The 18,750-nt window shown below is 60.6% G+C and overlaps 2 protein-coding genes across 2 annotated transcripts; both read left to right on the plus strand.

Moving 5' to 3' along the window:
* Positions 1-7,860: 7,860 nt before the first annotated feature.
* CRYBA2 (crystallin beta A2) lies at positions 7,861-10,187 on the plus strand (the record flags this gene model as incomplete). Its single annotated transcript, XM_080621296.1, has 4 exons — positions 7,861-8,021; positions 8,432-8,573; positions 9,642-9,784; positions 10,040-10,187. 4 exons carry the CDS (start codon positions 7,861-7,863, stop codon positions 10,185-10,187), a joined length of 594 nt encoding a protein of 197 aa, XP_080477422.1.
* A 4,053-nt stretch (positions 10,188-14,240) lies between these two features.
* On the plus strand, positions 14,241-18,235 carry FEV (FEV transcription factor, ETS family member; the record flags this gene model as incomplete). Its single annotated transcript, XM_080621351.1, has 3 exons — positions 14,241-14,292; positions 15,255-15,329; positions 17,724-18,235. The coding sequence occupies 3 exons, from the start codon at positions 14,241-14,243 to the stop codon at positions 18,233-18,235; spliced, it is 639 nt and encodes a 212-aa protein (XP_080477477.1).
* Positions 18,236-18,750: the final 515 nt, after the last annotated feature.

The following is an 18,750-nucleotide window of genomic DNA, read 5'->3' on the forward strand; positions in this document are numbered from 1 at the left end:
TCTGACACAGCAGAGCTCTGGAGGTGCTGCCTTGCTCTCCTTCAGTGGCTTCACACACCGCTGGCCTGCCTTCTGCCCTGGCAGAACCTGGGACCCATGCTTCATCCTCTACATAGCCTGGATGCTCTAGAAAAGTGACTCTTTTTTTGGCTTTTCAGGGTATCTGGGCAACGACCAGGAAGCCAGGGCCCCCATGTGTGTCCCAGCAGAAGAAGGGGATAGCTGCAAGAGGCAGTACTGGGAATTGCCCCCCTGCCATCTTCCCAGCCTGCTCCCCCTGTCCTGGCTCTGCCAGCCCAGTGGCACTGGGAAGCTGTGACACCCTTCAAAGCTGGGGGCGACCCCTGGAAGCCTGTTGCCCTGCAGGCTGTATTGCTGGGGAATGGCCCTCTGGCAGGGTTAGCACCCAAGGGTGAGCTGATCTCCAGTCAGGTAGAGCTAGGGTCTTTGAACACCATCTTCTTCCATGTCAGAGCCAGCGCCGGTGCCAAGGGCTGTGCCAGGCTGGCAGGGGACAAGTTGCAGTGGGGTGCTGCTGCCTGCACTGTGCGGTGCTGTGACACCCTGGGCCCTGCATGGCCATTTGCCTGGCTTTGAGGACCTGGGAACTGGGATTGGCATGGTGCAGCTCTGCACAGGGAGGATTTGCATGGGGAGGGCAGGGTGCAGGAGGCTGCTGGAGAGGCACGTGTGCCCGGGGTTGCAGTTGCATACAAGTGTAGCTGCACACAGGTGTATGTGCATGCATGCAAGCGTATGTGTTTGCATATGTTTTTATGTGTGTGCGTGGCCGTGTATGCGTGTGTGTGTGCCCTCCCTGGGTCGGGCAGGCAACGCAGAGCTGGTGTATCTTGCCACTGCCCTACATCTGCATGTGTATCTGAGTGCACTTGTGCATGTGTGTGTGCTCCTGCTGAGCTAAATGCATGGGACTGGCCATGCCCCTGCCACACTCACTGCTCTGCATCCTGGTGTGCATCAGATGAAGGTGTGGGTATGAGCAGAGGTGAGCGTTGCTGCAGGCTAGGTGTCCTGCCCAGCCCGGATGGGGTGTGCTTTGCTGCAGGATGTGGCAGAGGCAGCTGGTTGCCTGCTGCACCCCAGCGCCCTGTGGGGATCAGCCCAGGGAGCTGCCACCGCACACCAGGCTGGTTGGGCACTCCAGGAGCGGAGCACCAGGGTTGGGTGGACACTCCTAGGTCTCAGCTGTCCCCCACCCAGCCTATGCCACAGCTCTGTTGTGCCTGGAGGAGATGCCCAGGCTCCCTGCCACTGAAGGTCACTCCGTCCCAGTGCCGCTGCGGGTACCCAGCCAGCTTGCACAAGGAACCAGGCTGCTTGTGTCCCTGGGGCTGGGCTAATGTCGGAGATCAGGGTGTTGCTGAACACCTCCTGGCTGTCTCCAGCCCCTGAGCCTGTTCTTTGCCGAAGCCAGGACTGCAGCAGGGAACATAAGGGACTGTCCTGCCTCTGTGCGGGGGTCCTGCACTGGCTGTGCCAGGCTGTAGCTTCAGATACACTCCCCAGGCGATTGGTCTGTCCCACACATTCCCCCCAACTCAAGACCGTGGAGAGAGGCAGCCTTCAACCCAGCTGCAAGTGGGACAAGCTAATTGCTATCTGAAAGGCAGGGTGGAGGGGAGAGTTGGTACCAGGCATGGAGCTGCATCCTGACACAGTGAAACAAGAAGCAGCTCTGCCCACCTCTAGCCCATTCCTGGTTGTGTGGAGCATTGGGCAAGGGTGGGTACAGGCTGGCATCCTCCCCCTACACCCAAAGGTGAAGTGGTGACATTCCAGAGGGATGAAGAGACAGGTTTTTTTCATTTCCCTTGTAAAGGGCCCTGAACCTCAATGAGCAAAGGGGATAAGGGGGGGTCCTTGCTGGAGCACTCAAGGTGCTGGGGGAAAATCCCCAGAGCTTGCACAAGTCCTGCATCTCAGAGTGCATCCACTCTATCCTCCAATGGCAGCTCTGGGGAAGGGGTGAGTGGTGGGGGTCCCCTCTCACAGGCCAGCTGGTGTCCCCAGTGCATGGGCAGCCTGCTCAGGGTGGATGTGTGTGGAGCAAGGTGCCAGGATGGCCGCTCCTGTCCCACCTGTTGCCAGCTTTGGGAGCCTTCAGGCAAGATGTTCTGTTCCTGCCACAGCGCCTGGCTCAGCCTCTGCCTGTGCGGCTTCCTCAGAGTGCCTGGAGGAGGGGAGATACTGCTGCCAGGCTTTACCTCTGCCTCCTGGATGAGCCTCACCCTGGCTCAGGGTGCTGGCACTGCAGAGGGTGCCAACAGGGAGTGGAGGAGCACCAGGGTGGATGGGACCTTGGCCGGGTGCTGGCTGAGCTGGCATCCCCTGACTGTGGGGTTGAGGGAGCTGGGGAAGGGAGGTCCAAGGACCACCCCTTCAATGCCCATGGCAATACTACAGGTGACATAGGTGAAGCTGGAACTTGGGAAGCTCTGCCCCTCCAAATATGATAGGATGTACTGAAGCAGATGCACCTGCATCCAGGATGGGCTGGGTATGGTGTTGGGCATGCCCCTGTCTCCATCAGTGCTCCCCTGGGACTGGTCTGCATTGGGCACTTTGCAGGGACCAGAGCATTTCCCTAGGAAACTGTAACTATGGGGTGCCAGGGGGTGCCAGGCTGGGGTCATCTGTGGCATTAGGGAGGAGGTTGCAGCAGCTGGCACCAGCAGGCTCCGTTTCAGGTCAGGATCTGGACCTGAAGACCAGATACCAGCTCCTCTGCCCCAGTGCCTGGCATGTCCATCTGGGCAGGGTATGACAGATGTTGGGGGACACCTGAGGCTGAAGGGACCTGCAACGCCTGGGACCCTTTTGGAGCAGCCCAGCTAAGTTTTGTCCTATTGTCAGCCCCACACCAGGGCCAGGCCAGGATGGGGATGCAGCAGTTGCCACCTGCTCGCGCTGGGGCTGTAATCCACAGGCAGGAGGTGAGCAGCTGGCGGAGCCTCCCTGACCTTCAAGTGGGATTAATCCCCATGGGAACAAGTGGGGAGCAGGCAGGTGAGGCCCCCACTCCCCCGGCAGCTCCTGAGGGCTGAGCAAGGCTGGCAGAGCCGGGACACTGAGCACACTCCCATGCGGGGGCAGCCCACGGCCAGGGCCGGGCAGGGGCCAGGCAGGTCCCCGATGGGTGGCAGGGGGTGAGTACATGTTCTTGGGAGCACCCTTGTCTTTGTGGGTCTTTGTGGGTGCACCTCAGGAGCTGTGGGTGCCATGGGGCAGGGTGGGCACCGTGGTCCCACAGGGAGGGGGTGAGCAGCATGCCTGGGGGTGCCCAGGGTGCTGGTGTGGGTACCAGGTGGACAGGTCTGGAGAGCTGGTCCCACCACAGTACTGGTGCCTGGCTGGGCCCATGGGTGCACGAGGAGAGTGGAGGCTGGGATGAGGGGTGCTGTGTGGAAGACCACTTGGAAGGCTGTGTGCAAGACCCAGCTGTAAGCATGAACACGCGGGTACCCCTTGCGCCGCAAGTGGCTGGGCCCTTCACCACGTCACTGCCCTTCGGCTATCGGTGACCAGTCAGCATCCGGCTTCCCAGTTCCCATTGGGGTTCCTCTCCCTCTGCCTGCCCATCCTGTGGACTCATCCTGCCCAGGGTGCAGCAGGAGCTAAGGCAGGTACCTGCCGAGCGCTGCCCTGGGAGATCTCAAGTGCCTGGGCCCTGTGCGGGCATGGAACAGCTGGCAGCGGTGTGCGTGTGCGCCTGTGTGGGACCTAATCCCGGCAACATCTGCCAGGCAACACGTCCTGGGAGTTCCGGCTGCGGTGCACAGGGGACACGTGTGCGGGCGGCTGGCGTGTGCCGGGGCTCTCCTGGCAGGGCAGCGCCTCTGCGAGGGCAGGTACGTGCCTGCACGCGTGTGTCCAATGTGGTCAGCAAGGGCCCAGGAGGGAACAAGTGGCAGCGGGGACCCCAACGAGCCCCTCAGCTCTGGGATCTGGGGACCCAGCAGGTGAAAGTGGGGGTTTTGGCTGGGGTTTACCAAACCTGGTGTGGCCATATTCAGAGCAACCCCAAAGGGGAGATGCTGTGAGAGGGAAGAGGGATATTTTTGTCCTTGCCAAGGACAATTTACCCAGGAAAATGGGGCTGGGGGAGAAAGGGGAGGAAAAGGAGCAGTGGGGCTGGGTGGGGGGAACAACACACTGCCCCTGATCTTATCAGCCAGACCCTGCAAATAAAAGCCACCTGTTTAGGCCCTGGCAGCAGGAAGCCATCCCCAGAACAAACAGAGCACCAAGCAACTGAGAGAAAGACAAACAGGGCCTGGCACCAGCTCCATCTGCTCCTGCTTGGCCCAACCCCTGGACCTCCATCCCCATGGGGTGACAGTACAGCCCACAGCAGGGTTGGGGACAAGGAGAGGGGGGCTAACTGGGCTTGGGAGGGGTACCCAGGACTCAGCCCATGGCATTGGCTAGATGGAGGACTGTGCACAGCTGTGCTGTCCTGGACAGCTAGCCCAGGTACTCATAATAGCAGTGGGAAAGAAAACGTGCTGCCATGAGCAGACCCAGATGTGTCCCAGATGTGTCATTGGCATCAGTATGCCCAAGCAGCACCTGCCTTACCTCCCTTGGGCTCCCCAGGCCATGCACCGTGCCTGGAGCAGCACCTGCACAAGGCACAGGGTATATCCACATGTCTGGGGACCACGGGCAGCATGGTCTGGGCTTGTCACGGGGCACTTCGGCAATCCGGTTCCCCCACTGTGCCCCAGGGCTGCCGGCCACCTACGCTGTGCCTGGTGGCACGGAGAAACCAGATCTGTTTTGCTAGCGCAGGGAACAGGCTGAGCCGGGAGTGACGTGGGGTCCTTATTAAATTAGCCTATGCAGGAGGCCCCGGGCAGTGCTAGTCAGCTCCCAGAGCCAGTAGCAGCAGCTGCCCTTGAGCGGAGTCGCTGCCTGCCCCTGCTCGTGTCCCCAGCTGGGCAGATGTGGCTGGGGGCTGGCAGGTGACCCATCCAAAGGGGTGCTGGCTGGTGGCAAGGGCTGTGTGGAGGTGCTGGGAGATGATGCTCAGGGAGGCCAGGCTGCATCAGTATGCTGGGGTGCAGTGGGGAGGCCCCTGATCCACTATCCCTGGACATGGTTGTGGCTCCCATGTGGCTGATCCAAATGTGCTGAGCAGGGGTTGAGGCACATCCCAGTGCGTGGGACATGCTGAGAAGAGAGGAAGTGGCACAGCCTGCATCCATGTTTTCATTCAAAGGGTTGGAAGGGGGTGACTTAGCTGCTTGTGTGCACCTCCTGATACACCATCAGTGCCCCATAAAATCTGTAGCACATTACACAGTGCCTCACACACCCCATAACAGCCCACAACGTTCCACATATCCTACGGTGTCTCAGCCCTGGGCTCTGTAATACACCACGCAGTGCACTGCACCCCATAACCCCAGGCTGCCCTCACACCCCATAGCACCCCAAACTAAGCAGTGCCCTACACCTCTGCTCACACAGCTCAGGTGCAGGGGGACCCTGCATTGTGCTAATTCTGCATCTCACCTAAGGTGTTGGCATCCCTGAGCGCTGCCCAAACCTGTCCTCCGGCACTCTGAGGGATATCCCAGGCCACTGGGCTGCATCCCGGGGGTCTGCTTACCTCCAAGCACCCCCTTCCCTCCCCTGGGATCATCCTCATCCCTCCCTCCATCCTCTGCTCCCCCCACAGCTCCCAGGCGGCCTTCCTGCACCCTGCTACGCGCACCCAGGGCGTCGCAAGCTGAGGGTCGCCTTCCCAGCGCTGTCCTCGGCCGAGAGCCAGCGGCGTCCCTGGCCGGAGTCAGCTTCAACTGCTGCCAGGCTGCACCCTCTGCTGGGACCTGCAGGCATCGGCGGAGCTCGCACCAGCCTCGCAGCCGGGAGGGAAACGGTGCCAGGCTCCTTGCTGAGCACCGGGGGGAACGCGGAGAGGAGCTGCCCCCAGCCCCGCCCTGGTGTCACCCCGCAGTCCCTAGTTTCTGATGAGAACGGCGCAGAGATGCCTGGAGTCCTCCCACCACCCCCAGCTGCCCGTGCTGCGCCATCCATCACCACCGCTGCTGGGCTTCATTGGGATGCTGACCCCGTGCTCAGGACCCCAGGGGGGCTGAGGTTTTCCTGGGAAGGTTTGGGGTGCTCTGGGCCAGCCCTTGCCCCTCCTGCCCAGCTGAAAGGGGGGAGTGCCCGGCCCCACCACAGGCTATGCAGGGATTCTGCAAGAAACGCCACTGCCAAGAGACTCAGGATTTCACAGCGCAGCAGGGCATCCTTCTTCCATTTCTTTCCAGCCTGTGTTGGCCCCATTCAGCCCAGGTCCTTGTGGGAGGGGCTGGGGATGTCTGCATGGAAAGGCACAGTCCCAGGCAGGGCTCCTGCTGCCCAGGTGAAGGACTCGGCTCTGCCCCAGTGTTGGTCCCCTCCTGTTGTTCATAGTGTCCCTTGCCTCAGCAGGAGGTATGTGGGGAGCACAGGGAGCCCTTTGTCAGGCCAGAGGACATGCCCCGGGCATTGCAAGTGAGTAGCATGTAACCAGAGTCCACCAATGCCCTGTCCGGAACCTCTGCAGGGTGTTGCATCTCCCAGAGCATGGACAGACCAAGCTGTGGCTGTGCCAACACCTTCTCCATCACCCCTCTCACTCATCCTAACCTTCTCACACCCCACACAGATTCCTGCCTGTGCGGGCTGAGTCCGTGCCCTGCTGTGCGAGCTCGGGACATGCAGGGCAGCGCCTGGCTGGAGGAGGAATCTGTGGTGGCAGAGGGAAAAATACAGCCCCAAGCAGCCCCACATCCAAGTGTGAGGACATCAGTGCACCTCAGCTCCCCAGTGGCAAATCCCTGCACCACCCTGGCACCTCCTTCTCACCAGCCTCAACCTTGCCAAAGTCTGCTAGTGCCCTGGGAAAGGTTGGGTCCCTAATCCCAGGCCGAGCAGGGACATTGTCCAGGGGCAGAAAGGAAAGCATCGCATAAGGCCCTTTGCCCATTGTGCCCTGAGCCCTGCACAAACACAGCCCAGCACTTTCATTGTCACCCTGCGGGACGCGGGGGGGCCGCTCTCGCCACACTGCCTAAGTGGAATGGACAGCCAGAGCCTGGGGTGTGTGCGCAACCCGTCCTCCCCGTTCCCTGACTGCTGACACAGCGCCCTGCCCGCCTGCACCATCGGCACTTCGGCGCCCGCCTATAAAGGGTGAGGGGAAAAGCCAGCGCCGGCACCGCCACCTTCGCCTCTGTGCCCTGCCCCGCCGACCAAGTAAGTACCAGGCTGTGAGCCCCCGAGCCCCCACACTGCACAGGCGCTGCCATGCTCCATTCACCCCCACATCCAGCCCCCCACCTAGCGCATATGTGGGGAAGGGCAAGCCAGGGGGTGCTGCGGGGCAGAGCAGGGGACCCTGTGCAGGCAGGAGGGATGCTGGCACCCACCTTTACAAGAGCTGGGCTGCCCCACCCCAGGGCTGCAACCCACACCCACGTCTGAGCTGGGGTCACTGCCACCCCCTGCACTGGGTACAGTGCCACTGCACCCAGCTCACCCCCAAGGGTCATCGCAGAGAGCTTGGGAGTGGAGAAACTGAGGCAGCCCTAGGTTCATCACATGGAGATATGGGGCATCGCAAGCGCACCCTGCATCTTGGGGGTCACTTCACTGGACAGCACCAAGGGACGGGGAAAGGGAAGCATCCCCTGTGCCAGCCTGGGGGGATGAGGGGCTGGTGGCACAGAACATTTGCAGGCAACACTGCCAGCACCCCAAGCTCAGTGGTAGGCAGCGGGGTGGCTGATGGGGGCACCTGCCTGGAGTGATGTGAGGGGCTTTGCCAGCAGCTGAGCGACCCGCATGACCAGCAGCGAAGCCATGGACACCTTGGGGCAGTACAAGATCACGGTGTGGGAGGAGGAGAGCTTCCAGGGCAAGCGCTGCGAGTTCCTCATGGAGTGCCCCAGCATAATGGAGCGTGGCTTCCGCAAGATCCGCTCCATCAAGGTGGAGTCTGGCCCGTAAGTGCCCCTCCAGTCCTGTAGCCCCTTGACGCACCCTGCTTCGGCAAAACCCCTGCTCCCAGTGGATTGTCAGGAGATACCAGGGAGCCAGGACACCCAGCTTCCTCATCTCCGACGCAGCCTCATCCTGCAACCTCCCTCCTTATGTTCCCCGCATGGTGCCTCAGTTTCCCCATCTGCAAAGCAGGAGACCCTGCCGAGCCAAGGCACAGGTCAGAGGCAATGGTGTAGCCCTGGTTATACAGGTGCCACTCGCAAAAGTGTGGAACGTTTTCTGCTAGCAAGGACCCTGAATCACACCCTGCCAGGACATCCCCATCCCCTGCATGAGAGGGAGAAGCTAACCCTGGGCTGAACTCGGGCGCTGCGATGCACATCTCTGAGGGATTTCCTCCTCTCCCCTCCAGCTGGGTGGGTTTCGAGTACCCTGAGTACCAGGGGCAGCAGTTTATCCTGGAGAAGGGTGACTATCCCCGGTGGGAGGCCTGGAGCGGGAACAGCGGCTACCGGACCGAGCACCTCCTTTCCTTCCGGCCCGTCAAGTGCGCAGTGAGTTGTGGGGACATCACTGCAGTGTGCTGGGGCAGACAGAGCCTCCCCGCGGCAGCTCAGCAGGGAGGGAGATGAAGGACAGACAGGAGGATGGGTTAGGTGGGATACAGGATAGAGGGGTGAAAGCGTACACAGAGGTGCCATGGGGTGAAGGGGTGGCAGCACCCACTGGCTGCTGCCTCTCTGCAAGGATCCTGGGATGCTCTTTAGGGCTAAAATTTAGCCTGAAACGCCCCCCATCTCCTTCGTGCAGTGAAGAACCACCTCCCAGGATGGAGTCCCCAGGTCTTGTCCCGCCACTCAGATACCCAGGGATGGGGTAAGCAGAGAGGATCTGGCAGGACCGCGGGGAGGCTGCTGCTTTGGGGTGCGGGCTCCATCCCCCTCCCGCTGGGGTACCCGAGCCAAGCTGAGCCGAGCCGTGCCCAGGCAGCTGCAGCCTCTATCGCACCATCTGCAGAGACGCTGGTGCTCGCAATAGCGGCACGTCTGTGCCTCTGAGCGGGGGGTCCCCCCCCAACTTTTAATAATCACCAGGCAGATATGCTTGGGCTTTAATAAAGGGGATGCGATAAGATCACTCCTTACTGGCAGGACTGCTCCTCGGTGCAGATAGATGCGTGAGGGGGCTGGGCACAGGGGACAGTGCCGCATCTCAGTGTCCCAGCAATTAACCCCTCGATGCCCAGCACCCACCAGAGCCCCACAGAGCTGGGAGATTGCTCTCAGCAGCCTGTCTTGCCCTGCAATCCTCCTGCAGCCCCGGAGAGCATGACGATGCTGAGGGCAGGAGCCTGGGTGGGTGCAGAGGATGTAGCCACTGTCACCCTCTCTGTCAGTTGTGCATTGGGACCACAGGGACATGACAGCAACATCCTCTGGGCAGCCCTAGGGTGTCCTGGTGAGGGGGTGCCAAGCTGAAGGACATCTCCATGCTTTGCACCGAAGCTGGTCATGGCACCAGGCTTCCCACGGTGCCTTGGTGTATACTCACATGATGCCACATCCTCTGTTCCTGCACAAGCCACCCCATCCCTGCTAACTCCCAGCTCTCTCCCTCTGCAGAACCACAATGACAGCAAAGTCATCCTCTACGAGGCTGAGAACTTCCAAGGGCACAAGTTTGAGCTGAGTGATGACTACCCCTCGCTGCAGGCCATGGGCTGGGGCAACAAGGAGGTGGCATCCATCAAAGTGAATGCTGGAGCGTGAGTCTCACTGGTGGAAGGGCAAGAGCAGGGGTTAAGCAAGCACCTCCCTCCTGCATAGCCCCAGGGATGGAGAAGGGGGGCGCCAAAAAGGAGGGGTGCCTGCCTGCTTCCCTTTCCCTTGGAAATCCTAGCCACGGGATGTTTTCTGTCCCTCCACAACCTGAACAAGGATAGTGGTGGGGTGGGATGGGATGGGATGGGTTGAAATGGGAGGATTTGGCCCAGGGCTCTGAGCCAGGGGTCTGCCCACAGGTGGGTGGCATACCAGTACCCAGGATACAGGGGCTACCAGTACGTGCTGGAGCGGGACAGACAGAACGGCGAGTTCAAGAAGTACAACGAATACAGCAGCCAGGCCCACACCAATCAGATCCAATCCATCCGCCGTGTCCAGCACTGAGCAGGGGCAGGGTCGTGCGCCCCACAGCCTCCAGGCTGCTGTGCAATAGACCTCTATCCAGTAGCAAATAAAGGCATTTGTCAAAAAAGGGGTGCTTCTGCCTCTGCTTTGCTCCTTGGGGGGCTGCTGGGCTCAGGGGACCCCGTGTGCAGTGGAAGGCAGGGAACCTGCCCAGCTCTGCTGCCCCCCAGATCTCAGCAGATGGAAGGGGTTTCTCCTTCCCCAGCTGTTTATGGGCACTTGGACACCTCCACCCCGGGCTGAGCTCTCTGCACTCCACCTCTCGTCCATGCACAGCCAGTGGAGGCGATGCAGAATTTCCCACCTGCATGATGCTCCATGGCAAAATGAGAACTTCCTGGCCTGACTGGGCAAAGGAGAGGCTAGATCTGGGGCATCCAGGGGGGTTGTGCCCTGGGTCCTCCCTCAAGGCTCAGTGCCAGGGAAGGTGAGTGCTACAAAGACTGTGAACACAAGGTTCCCTCTCTTTGCACCCCAGTTTGGAAGAGTGCGGGGATCTGTCCCTGCTGTGGGCCCAGGGGAAGAGGAGCATTGGGGTCACCTGGGGGGGCAGATGCCACAAATGGGATGGCCACAGTTGGGTCAGGGTTGAGGGTACTGGTTTATACAGGGGATGTACAGGGGTTGTGTGCAGGTGCGGGGAGCAGGATCAATGTCCCACAACGGGCAGGGAGCTTCCAGCCCTCTTACGGTCAGGGACCCTCCCACCCAGCCTGGCCATGCCGGCACATCCGTGCCAGCATCCGGATCCGGCTCCGCCTGGACATGCCAGGAGTCCCACCCAGCCTCCTTCTCCCCCTCCAGCACCCTTTCCCTGCCTCCTCTTCTTCTCCCGCCCCAGAGCCCTCCTGGGGCACAGGTCTCTGCTCCCAGGGTGCTCCCAGCACCCAGGACATCCTCTCTAAAGCTTCAGGATGGTGGAACAGTGATGGGTGGCTTGGACACCTGGGTCCCCGGATGCCCTCCTTGCTGCAAGCACACTTGCCTTTGGAGCTGTGGGGCTCTAGAAGGGTGCTGGAGACTGAGAAGGACAGGGCTGGGGGTCCGTGTGTGCACAGCCTGCACCCAGGGCAGCAGAGAGACACCAGCTCTGCCCTGTATTTGTGTGCATGCGTGTGTAAGCGTGTGCACTGCACACATGAGCTTGCCCACAAGCGTGCCCATGCATGTCCCTGCTCCCTCTCCCCTGGCCCCCCACTGTGCGCCATACAAAGCCCACAGCACTCTGTGTGTCCCCGCTGCAGGGTGCCCCCCATCCCTCCCCTGTCCCCCCCGTGTCGCCGCTGGCCACACCCCGCCAGGCCCCACGGTAGCGGCCTCTCCCCCTGCACAAACACATTCCTGCACACCCGGCCGGGCTGCAGCCCGCACAAGGCCACGTCAGCTCTGCTCTGCTCCACGACACCCTCACACAGGTGAAGTCTTCCCGGGCACCTGAGCATAGGGCAGGGAAGGGGGGGATCTGCGGGGGTCACAGCAAAATGTGGAGTCCTTAGTGCTCCATCCCGGGGTAGGGGAGAGTGCTGGGTTGGGGGTGGGGGGCAGACTGCCTGCTTGCAACCAGAGGGACCTGCTGCTGCTGCCAGCTGGGTGCTCCACGTGTCTGGGCTCTGTTCCCTGAAGCCCCACAGACCTGAACCCACATCTCCTCATCTCCTGTGAACCCAAAGCTCCGTTTCCTGGGTTCCCCATGGTTGCCTGGCTCCTTGGATTCCTTGTGTACCCTGGCCGCCCTCCGCCCATGGGTCTGCCCCAGCTTCCCCATGTCCCAGCTCCCCCATGAACCTGGGGTCATATTGCTCAGGGCTCCCCAGCCCCTGGGACCCCACACTCCCTGCTCCTCTACACCCCCCAGGTCACCCAAAGCCCCAGTCCTGTCACACCCCACTGTAACCCCTCTCCTCTGGCTCTCCCAGGGAACCAGGTGTCCCCATCCCCAGTGCCCCCACAGCCTCCCCACCTCCAGCTCCTGCTTCTCAGGCTGATCCCAAACTGCTTCCCCAGCTCTGGGATGATGTGGTGTCCCGCAGCCCAGACTCCCCCTTCCGTGCCCTCTGCCATGCAGGTTTGCTGGAGGAAGATCCTGGTCACTGGGGCTGCCAGGGGAGAGGGGCTCGGTGGGTCTGGCCCCCTCCCCACCTCCCGCCGCTGTCTCTGGGGCTTGTTTTCCGTTGCCTGCGTTTTGTTGCAGTGACTCAGGCAGCGAAAGCAAGTCTGGGAGGCTGCGGAGCCACTGCTAAGGGAGAGTTGCACTTGGGGGGCTGGGAAGCAGAAGGATGGAGGGAGCAGCCGGGGCTGCTGGCCTGTGCAGAGCTGGAGCACCCACTGCAGGGGTCAGGGGAGCTCAGGGCACAAGCTTGGGGGAAGAAAAACTTTTTAAGGGCTACTACACACAAACAGGATTGGTGGGGAACTGGTGGGGGAGTACCATGGGCTCTGCTGATGCATCCCCTTGCCAGCATCTGCTCTCTGTTCCCCATGAGGATGAGCAGCAGGGGTGGAGCACCCGGAGCCCACCTCAGCACCGATGGGGCACCCTGCTTCCTAAACCCTTTGGACACCCCACCAAGGAAGAGCCACCAGCCTTTTTGGACTGTGGCACCCCCATCTGAGTATTGCTCCCCATGGGATGCAGCTTCTTCGTATGCAAGGCACATTTTAGCTGCAGTATAAATGATAACTGTGGGTCTGACATGGCCATATCCTGGTTTCCATTGGATTCATGTCTCACGATGACCACTTTCAAGAAATGCATCTAAATACATCATAAGTGCTCATCCCTTTACTAGACATCTATGAAACACTGCAGAAGGTCATGGGCTGATGGGTGGCTTGGCTCTACAGCTCTGGACTCATGGTGCAAAGCTGGTGCCCACTGCTGGCATGCTGCCTGGCTGCATGAGGTGCTCACAGAGGGTCTTGGCTGGGAGTGCAGAAGCTCCACTGGGACCCTGCAGCTGATGTAGCAGCTGGAGCTATGTATGGTGGGGCAAAACCTGGCCAGGTGTGTCCTTTGGGAGCAAAGATCACCCCAGACCCTTTCCCTGTTACAAGTTTCTCCCCTAATTGTCCTTCCATCTTCACAACACCCAGGGCTGCCCAGGACAAGCTGGTGGAGATGGGGCCATGAAGGTTTGGGTGGGTGTGGAGAGTCATCCAGTTTCTACAAGTCCTAATAAAGATGGGCAAGAGATCGGGACAGGGCTGTGGATCCCAGGATAGCAGAGGCTGTCCAGAAGAGCATGGAGAAGCCAAGGAGGTTGCAGAGCTGATGCCACCAACCGCTGGAGATGCACTTAACCCACACTGGAGCTCTGGGCACCGCAAAGGAATCCCATCCCCAGTGTCTTGGAGATGGAGGGACATGGTGGGGACCAAACTGATCCACCCCAGGGCTCTGGGACCTGCAAGGGGACCCCAGGACTGTGCTGAGGACCCCATAGCTGGAGAAGGGGCAGGCAGAGCCCTGTGGCAGGCAGCATGGGTGGCTTGGAGGGGTGGAAGCAAGCGGGATGATGCCAGTGCCGAGCAGTGAGAAGTGGAGGGCAGTGTGGGGACAACCGTGCCCACCGTCCGGCCTTGTGGACTGGGGGGGCGGAATGCTGGCGGGAGTCCAGGCCCGGGCAGTCTCCAGGCAGTGTCCGAGCCTCGCTCCCAGCTGGGGTGGCAGCGTCGTGTTTGCGAAGAGTTAAGGAGGCGGAAGATGCAGGAAGCGGCCCGAGCCGCTCTCCATAGAAACCCGCGGCCGTGATTAAAGTCTGATGCGGGCCCGATAGCGGGGGGGGTGGGGTGGGGGGGGCAGCGCCCGCTTTAATTACAGCTGAGGAAATTGCTGGAGCCGGGGCCCCGAGCCCCTGCGAGTTGCCTGGAAACTCCCCCCCCCCCCGCCTCCCCCGGCCCCTGCCCGTCCCCTGCCCGTCCCGCTGCCATTTATTCGCCATCAGCTGCTCCCTGATAAAGTGGAATAATAATAATAATAATAGGGGCAGGAATATTAAAACATGCAGCCTGCGGGCCGCCCCCACAGCTGCCATGAGACACGGCGCCGGAGCGGTGCCACTGCTGCTCAACATGTACCTGCCAGGTACGGGCGAACCCCCCCGGCCCCGCCGCAGCGGCGTGCACCGCACAGCACCCGGCCCCGCCGCTGCCCCGGGGCTCTTCTCTGCCCGTCTCCCTCAGCGCCCACCCTGCCTTTCCCTCTGTCCGTCCTCCTTTCCTGGCTTCCAGACCCACAACCATCCCTTCTTCCTTCCTTCCAGCTGCCCTCAGAGCCTTCCATGCCCGCACACCCATCTTCCCTTCCATCCTTCATCCACTCAACATCTCCCTGTCCTTCCATCCCTCCATCCACCCTTTTGTCCTTCCAACCCAACCTTCCACATACCCACCCTTTCCCTGTGCTTCCATCCACCCTTCCACCCCACCAACCTGTCCGTCTGTCTCTCTTTCTGTCCCCGCTACCTGCCATTCCCTCCATCTACCCTCTGTCCCTTCCATCAGCTCGTTCACAGTCTTGCTCATTACCTGCCCTCCCTTCGATCCGTCTACCTCTCATCCTTCCTCCCCTCCTTCTAATCCTTCCCTCCATCTACCCACCCATTCATCCTCCCTTCTGTCCTTCCACCAGTCCATCCACCCATCTATCCTTCCTTCCATCCACCTATCCATCTGTCTCTCCTTTTCCAAGCCGTCCACTCTCTAAACACCAACACTGGTCCTTCCTTCCATCAGCTGCTCTTGCCACCCATCCTTCCACCCCACCTGCCTCCTCTCTCTGTGCCCCGTAGCTCTCTCCTTCTCTCCTTCTCCCTGCTCCAGCCCGCGGGATTTTCTATTCCTATTTAAAAGCTTCCGCGGCTCGGTCGGAAATCGGATTTCCTTTTTCCTGGACGCGTTTCCTGGCTTCGCTGCGGCGGCGGGGCAGGAGAGGGGGAGCGGCCGGGGGCTGCGGGGAGGCTGCCCGCGGGCGGGCGCCGGGGTTCGCAGTCCCGCCTGGCTCCAGCCCCCCCTCCACCCCCACCCGCGCCCCTTTTTCCCCCCCAGATCCAGTCGGGGAAACTTTGTTCAAAGACGGAAAGAGCCAGGCGTGGGGGTCTCTCAGCCCCGGCGTTCAGAAAGGTAAGAGCCCCGCTGCCTCTTCTGCCGGCCCGCCCGGAGCGGGCACTCCCCGGAACACAAGCATCCATCCCGCCCCGTAGCCATGGGGGCCCCCTTCCCTCCCCTGTGTCCCGCTCCCTGCTGCTGCGGGCGGCTGCGGCCAGGGGCATCCCGTCGCTTAAACCACCGGGGAGAGCCCCGACGGCCAGGACCGGCCGTCCCGTTGCAGCAGAGCGGAGCAGGATGCCCAGCGCCCGCGGAGCCCTGCAGCAGGGCGGGTGGGGGGTCCCAGTCAGAGTCCCCCAGGTGCTCCAGGGATATCCGATGGGGAGGGAGCTGCCAACCAGCCCGGGAGCTGGGCGGGTTAATCCGGGCTCGGGTAACACGATCCTGGGAGAGGGGGATTTAGTGACATGGTTTAGTGGTGGATTTGGCAGTCCTGGGGTAAAGGTTGGACTTGATGATCTTAAAGGTCTTTTCCAACTTAGATGATTCTATGATAGGTGAGATACCACCCGGGAAGGAGCTGCCGGTGAGGGGCTGGGGCTCAGGCAGGGCACAGCCCGTCTCGGCTGGGAGAGAATGGATCCTCAGGAGTCGGAGCCATCTGTCCAGGGAAAACCATGCAGGGGCCCCGGAGATCGGCCGAGGGCTAGCCGGGATGCAGCCCGGAGCCAGCTGTGAGTGCAGCAGCACTGGCCACCGGCCACTGTGGTATCTGAGACGCGTAGCTTGCCTGTTTGGCAAGGACACAGGGGCCAGGGGGTGCTCTGAGCAGGAAAAAGGGAGCCCTGGTTCTGGGGTGGGAGGGGGACCCTCTTGCATCTGCACTGTGAACTCTGCCCTGGCCATACTCCGCACACTGCGGCAAGAATGATCTTTTTGGATCCCTGGAGGTTTCTTTGGGGAGCTGCTGGGTGCTGCAGCACCCTGCGGCAGGCAGGACTGAGCCTCGCCACCCCACCCAGCTGCACCCCAACACCCTCCTGCCCTCCTTGCATGGGTGGGGGATAGCAGAAGCCCAGGGTGAGGACTGAGGATGTACCCTAGGGAGGAGAGATTCCCACCTTGGTCTCAGGTTGGTGAATTTGGAAGTACAATACTTTGGAAAGACCTGGACTCATCTGCTTGGATAAGGATGTCTAAGTGGGGTTTGGTGGAATGGGGATGGATGGGGAATGGCTTTTCCCTTCTTCTTCTGGAACAAGAATTGTGGGGGTACCAGATAAAATAGGTGGGTGCAGAACAAGCAGGACAAGGTGGTTCTTAGTGGGAGATGTATCTGAGCTGTGCAGCTGCCTGCTGCAGCAGTTGTGGGTGCTAAAACTCTATATGGGATCCAAGCACCTTTAGACAAAATAGGGGCAAAATAGGGGCACGGATATCAACTGTGCTGCAAGGGCCAGAGTCAGAGGCAGGGATGTGCAAGGGCTGCTATTTGAAAGGAGGATAGAAGGGGGTCTAGGTAATTGCAGAGCTGCTCTGCAGGGTGGCTGGGTCCCAGAGGTGGGACTACTCATCACCCTAAGCTCCAGGGACCCTCTCCTCTCATATTCTCTGGCCAGACTCAGCAGATCCTGTCCTTGTGCCTTGCCATGGGCATGTCCAGGTGTGCCAAGCTCTGTGTATGCACAGCCTGGTACAGGAACATCTCAGGCACCCAGCAAAGGTGCTTCTCAGTGCAAGCTGTGGGTGCAATGGCCATGGCTCAGAAAGGACAGTTTTCCCTGGAAATAAGGAGCAGTGGTGTCTGATTCAAATCTGCAGTAGGTCCTGTTCTATTCTGGTCTCTCCTTCCCCTGTACCCGCCTATGTCTATCAGGGGTGCAGATCAGAGCAGTGTTGCACTCTGACTTCAGCTTACTGTGGAGACATCACTGTAGGGCACTGTGCCCCTTAGAGATGGGAAGGGGCTGTGCTGTGACACCAGCTCAGTTTCAAGCAGAGGTGGCAGTGTGAAATATTTGTTCTGGGACAGACCAGGGTATTACCAAGATACCTCCTTCCTGGGGCTGCAGATGAAAGAACCAAGCCAGATCCTCACACCATAGCAAATGAGCAGGTATTCATCTTCAGCAGGGTGTGAATCAGGGTGGGAGGGATGCGGGGACCCTGGATCCAGACTCACTGCAGCCTGCATTGACCTCTGAACATCCTACCCCTGTCCTGAGGTGCACGAGCATCTTCTCCTCCTTTTGCTTGGGGTGCAGGATAGGGTAGGGATGCTGCAAGGGAGACACAACCTCGCTACCATCTTCTGTGTCTCTAGAGCAGGGAAAATGCAATGAGGGATGTCTGAAACCTGGGTCTGGGAGGTGGCAATGTAGCAGGGGGTCAAGGAGACTGGGGCATATCTTGCCTCGTTCTTTGTGCCCTGAGAGGGAGCTTTAACCTCTCTGGGGCCTGGCCTTGCAGGCAGCGGGCAGATCCAGCTGTGGCAGTTTCTGCTGGAGCTGCTCTCAGACCGGGCCAACCTGAACTGCATCGCCTGGGAAGGCACGAACGGGGAATTCAAGCTGATCGACCCCGATGAGGTGGCGCGGCGCTGGGGCGAGCGGAAGAGCAAACCCAACATGAATTATGACAAGCTGAGCCGGGCACTGCGCTACTACTACGACAAGAACATCATGACCAAGGTCCATGGCAAGCGCTACGCCTACAAGTTTGACTTCCATGGGCTGGCTCAGGTGTGCCAGCCGGCTGCTCCCGATCACACCCTCTACAAATTCCAGGGAAACCTGGCCCCACTGCCCTTCTCGGGCATCTCCAAACTCAACCTCATGACCTCGGGGGTGACACCAGCTGGCTTCTCCTATTGGCCTGGCTCCAGCCCATCCCTCTACCCCGGGCATGGGCTGCAGCCCTCTGCCCCATTCAGTGCCATGGCAGCCTCCCATCTCAACAACATGAACAGCCACTACCATTAGAGGCTCAGCTGTGCCAGGCGCATGTCCCTGGCAGCATGGGGCTGTGGAGCTCTGCAGGGAGGGATGGGGGGTGGGATCGTGCCCTGCTCTCAGTTGCCCCTTTTTAGATTTGGAGAATGGTGTGGTGGGTGAGGGGTGCTTGCAGGGTAGGTGGGTTGGTTCCCTGAGGTGGGTAGCTGGAGGAGAGAAGTCATCTCAGTTTAGGATGAGGAGGGATCCATCACCCTGGGAGTGCACATGGATACCTAAAACAGGGTGTGAATGGAAGGAAGAACCAAGGGCTCACCTCCTGGCAGGGATCATGCCCCCCCCATCTTTCCTTTGCAACATGCTGCCCACCCCATGCTCTGCCCCCAGCCTGTTCTTGCCCTCCCCTCTCCCTGCAGAGAGGAGCTGGGTCCCGAGGGCAGCAGCATCCATGGGTGCCTGTTCCACTAGGGCAGGGGTAGGGAAAGGGGACCCCCCTTGCTGCTCCTTGGTCCCCCACCTTTGTCTCCAAAGCTTTCCTTTCCTCC

Source organism: Psittacula echo (genome assembly GCF_963264785.1).
Source record: "Psittacula echo genome assembly, chromosome: 6".
Taxonomy (NCBI): Eukaryota; Metazoa; Chordata; class Aves; order Psittaciformes; family Psittacidae; genus Psittacula; species Psittacula echo.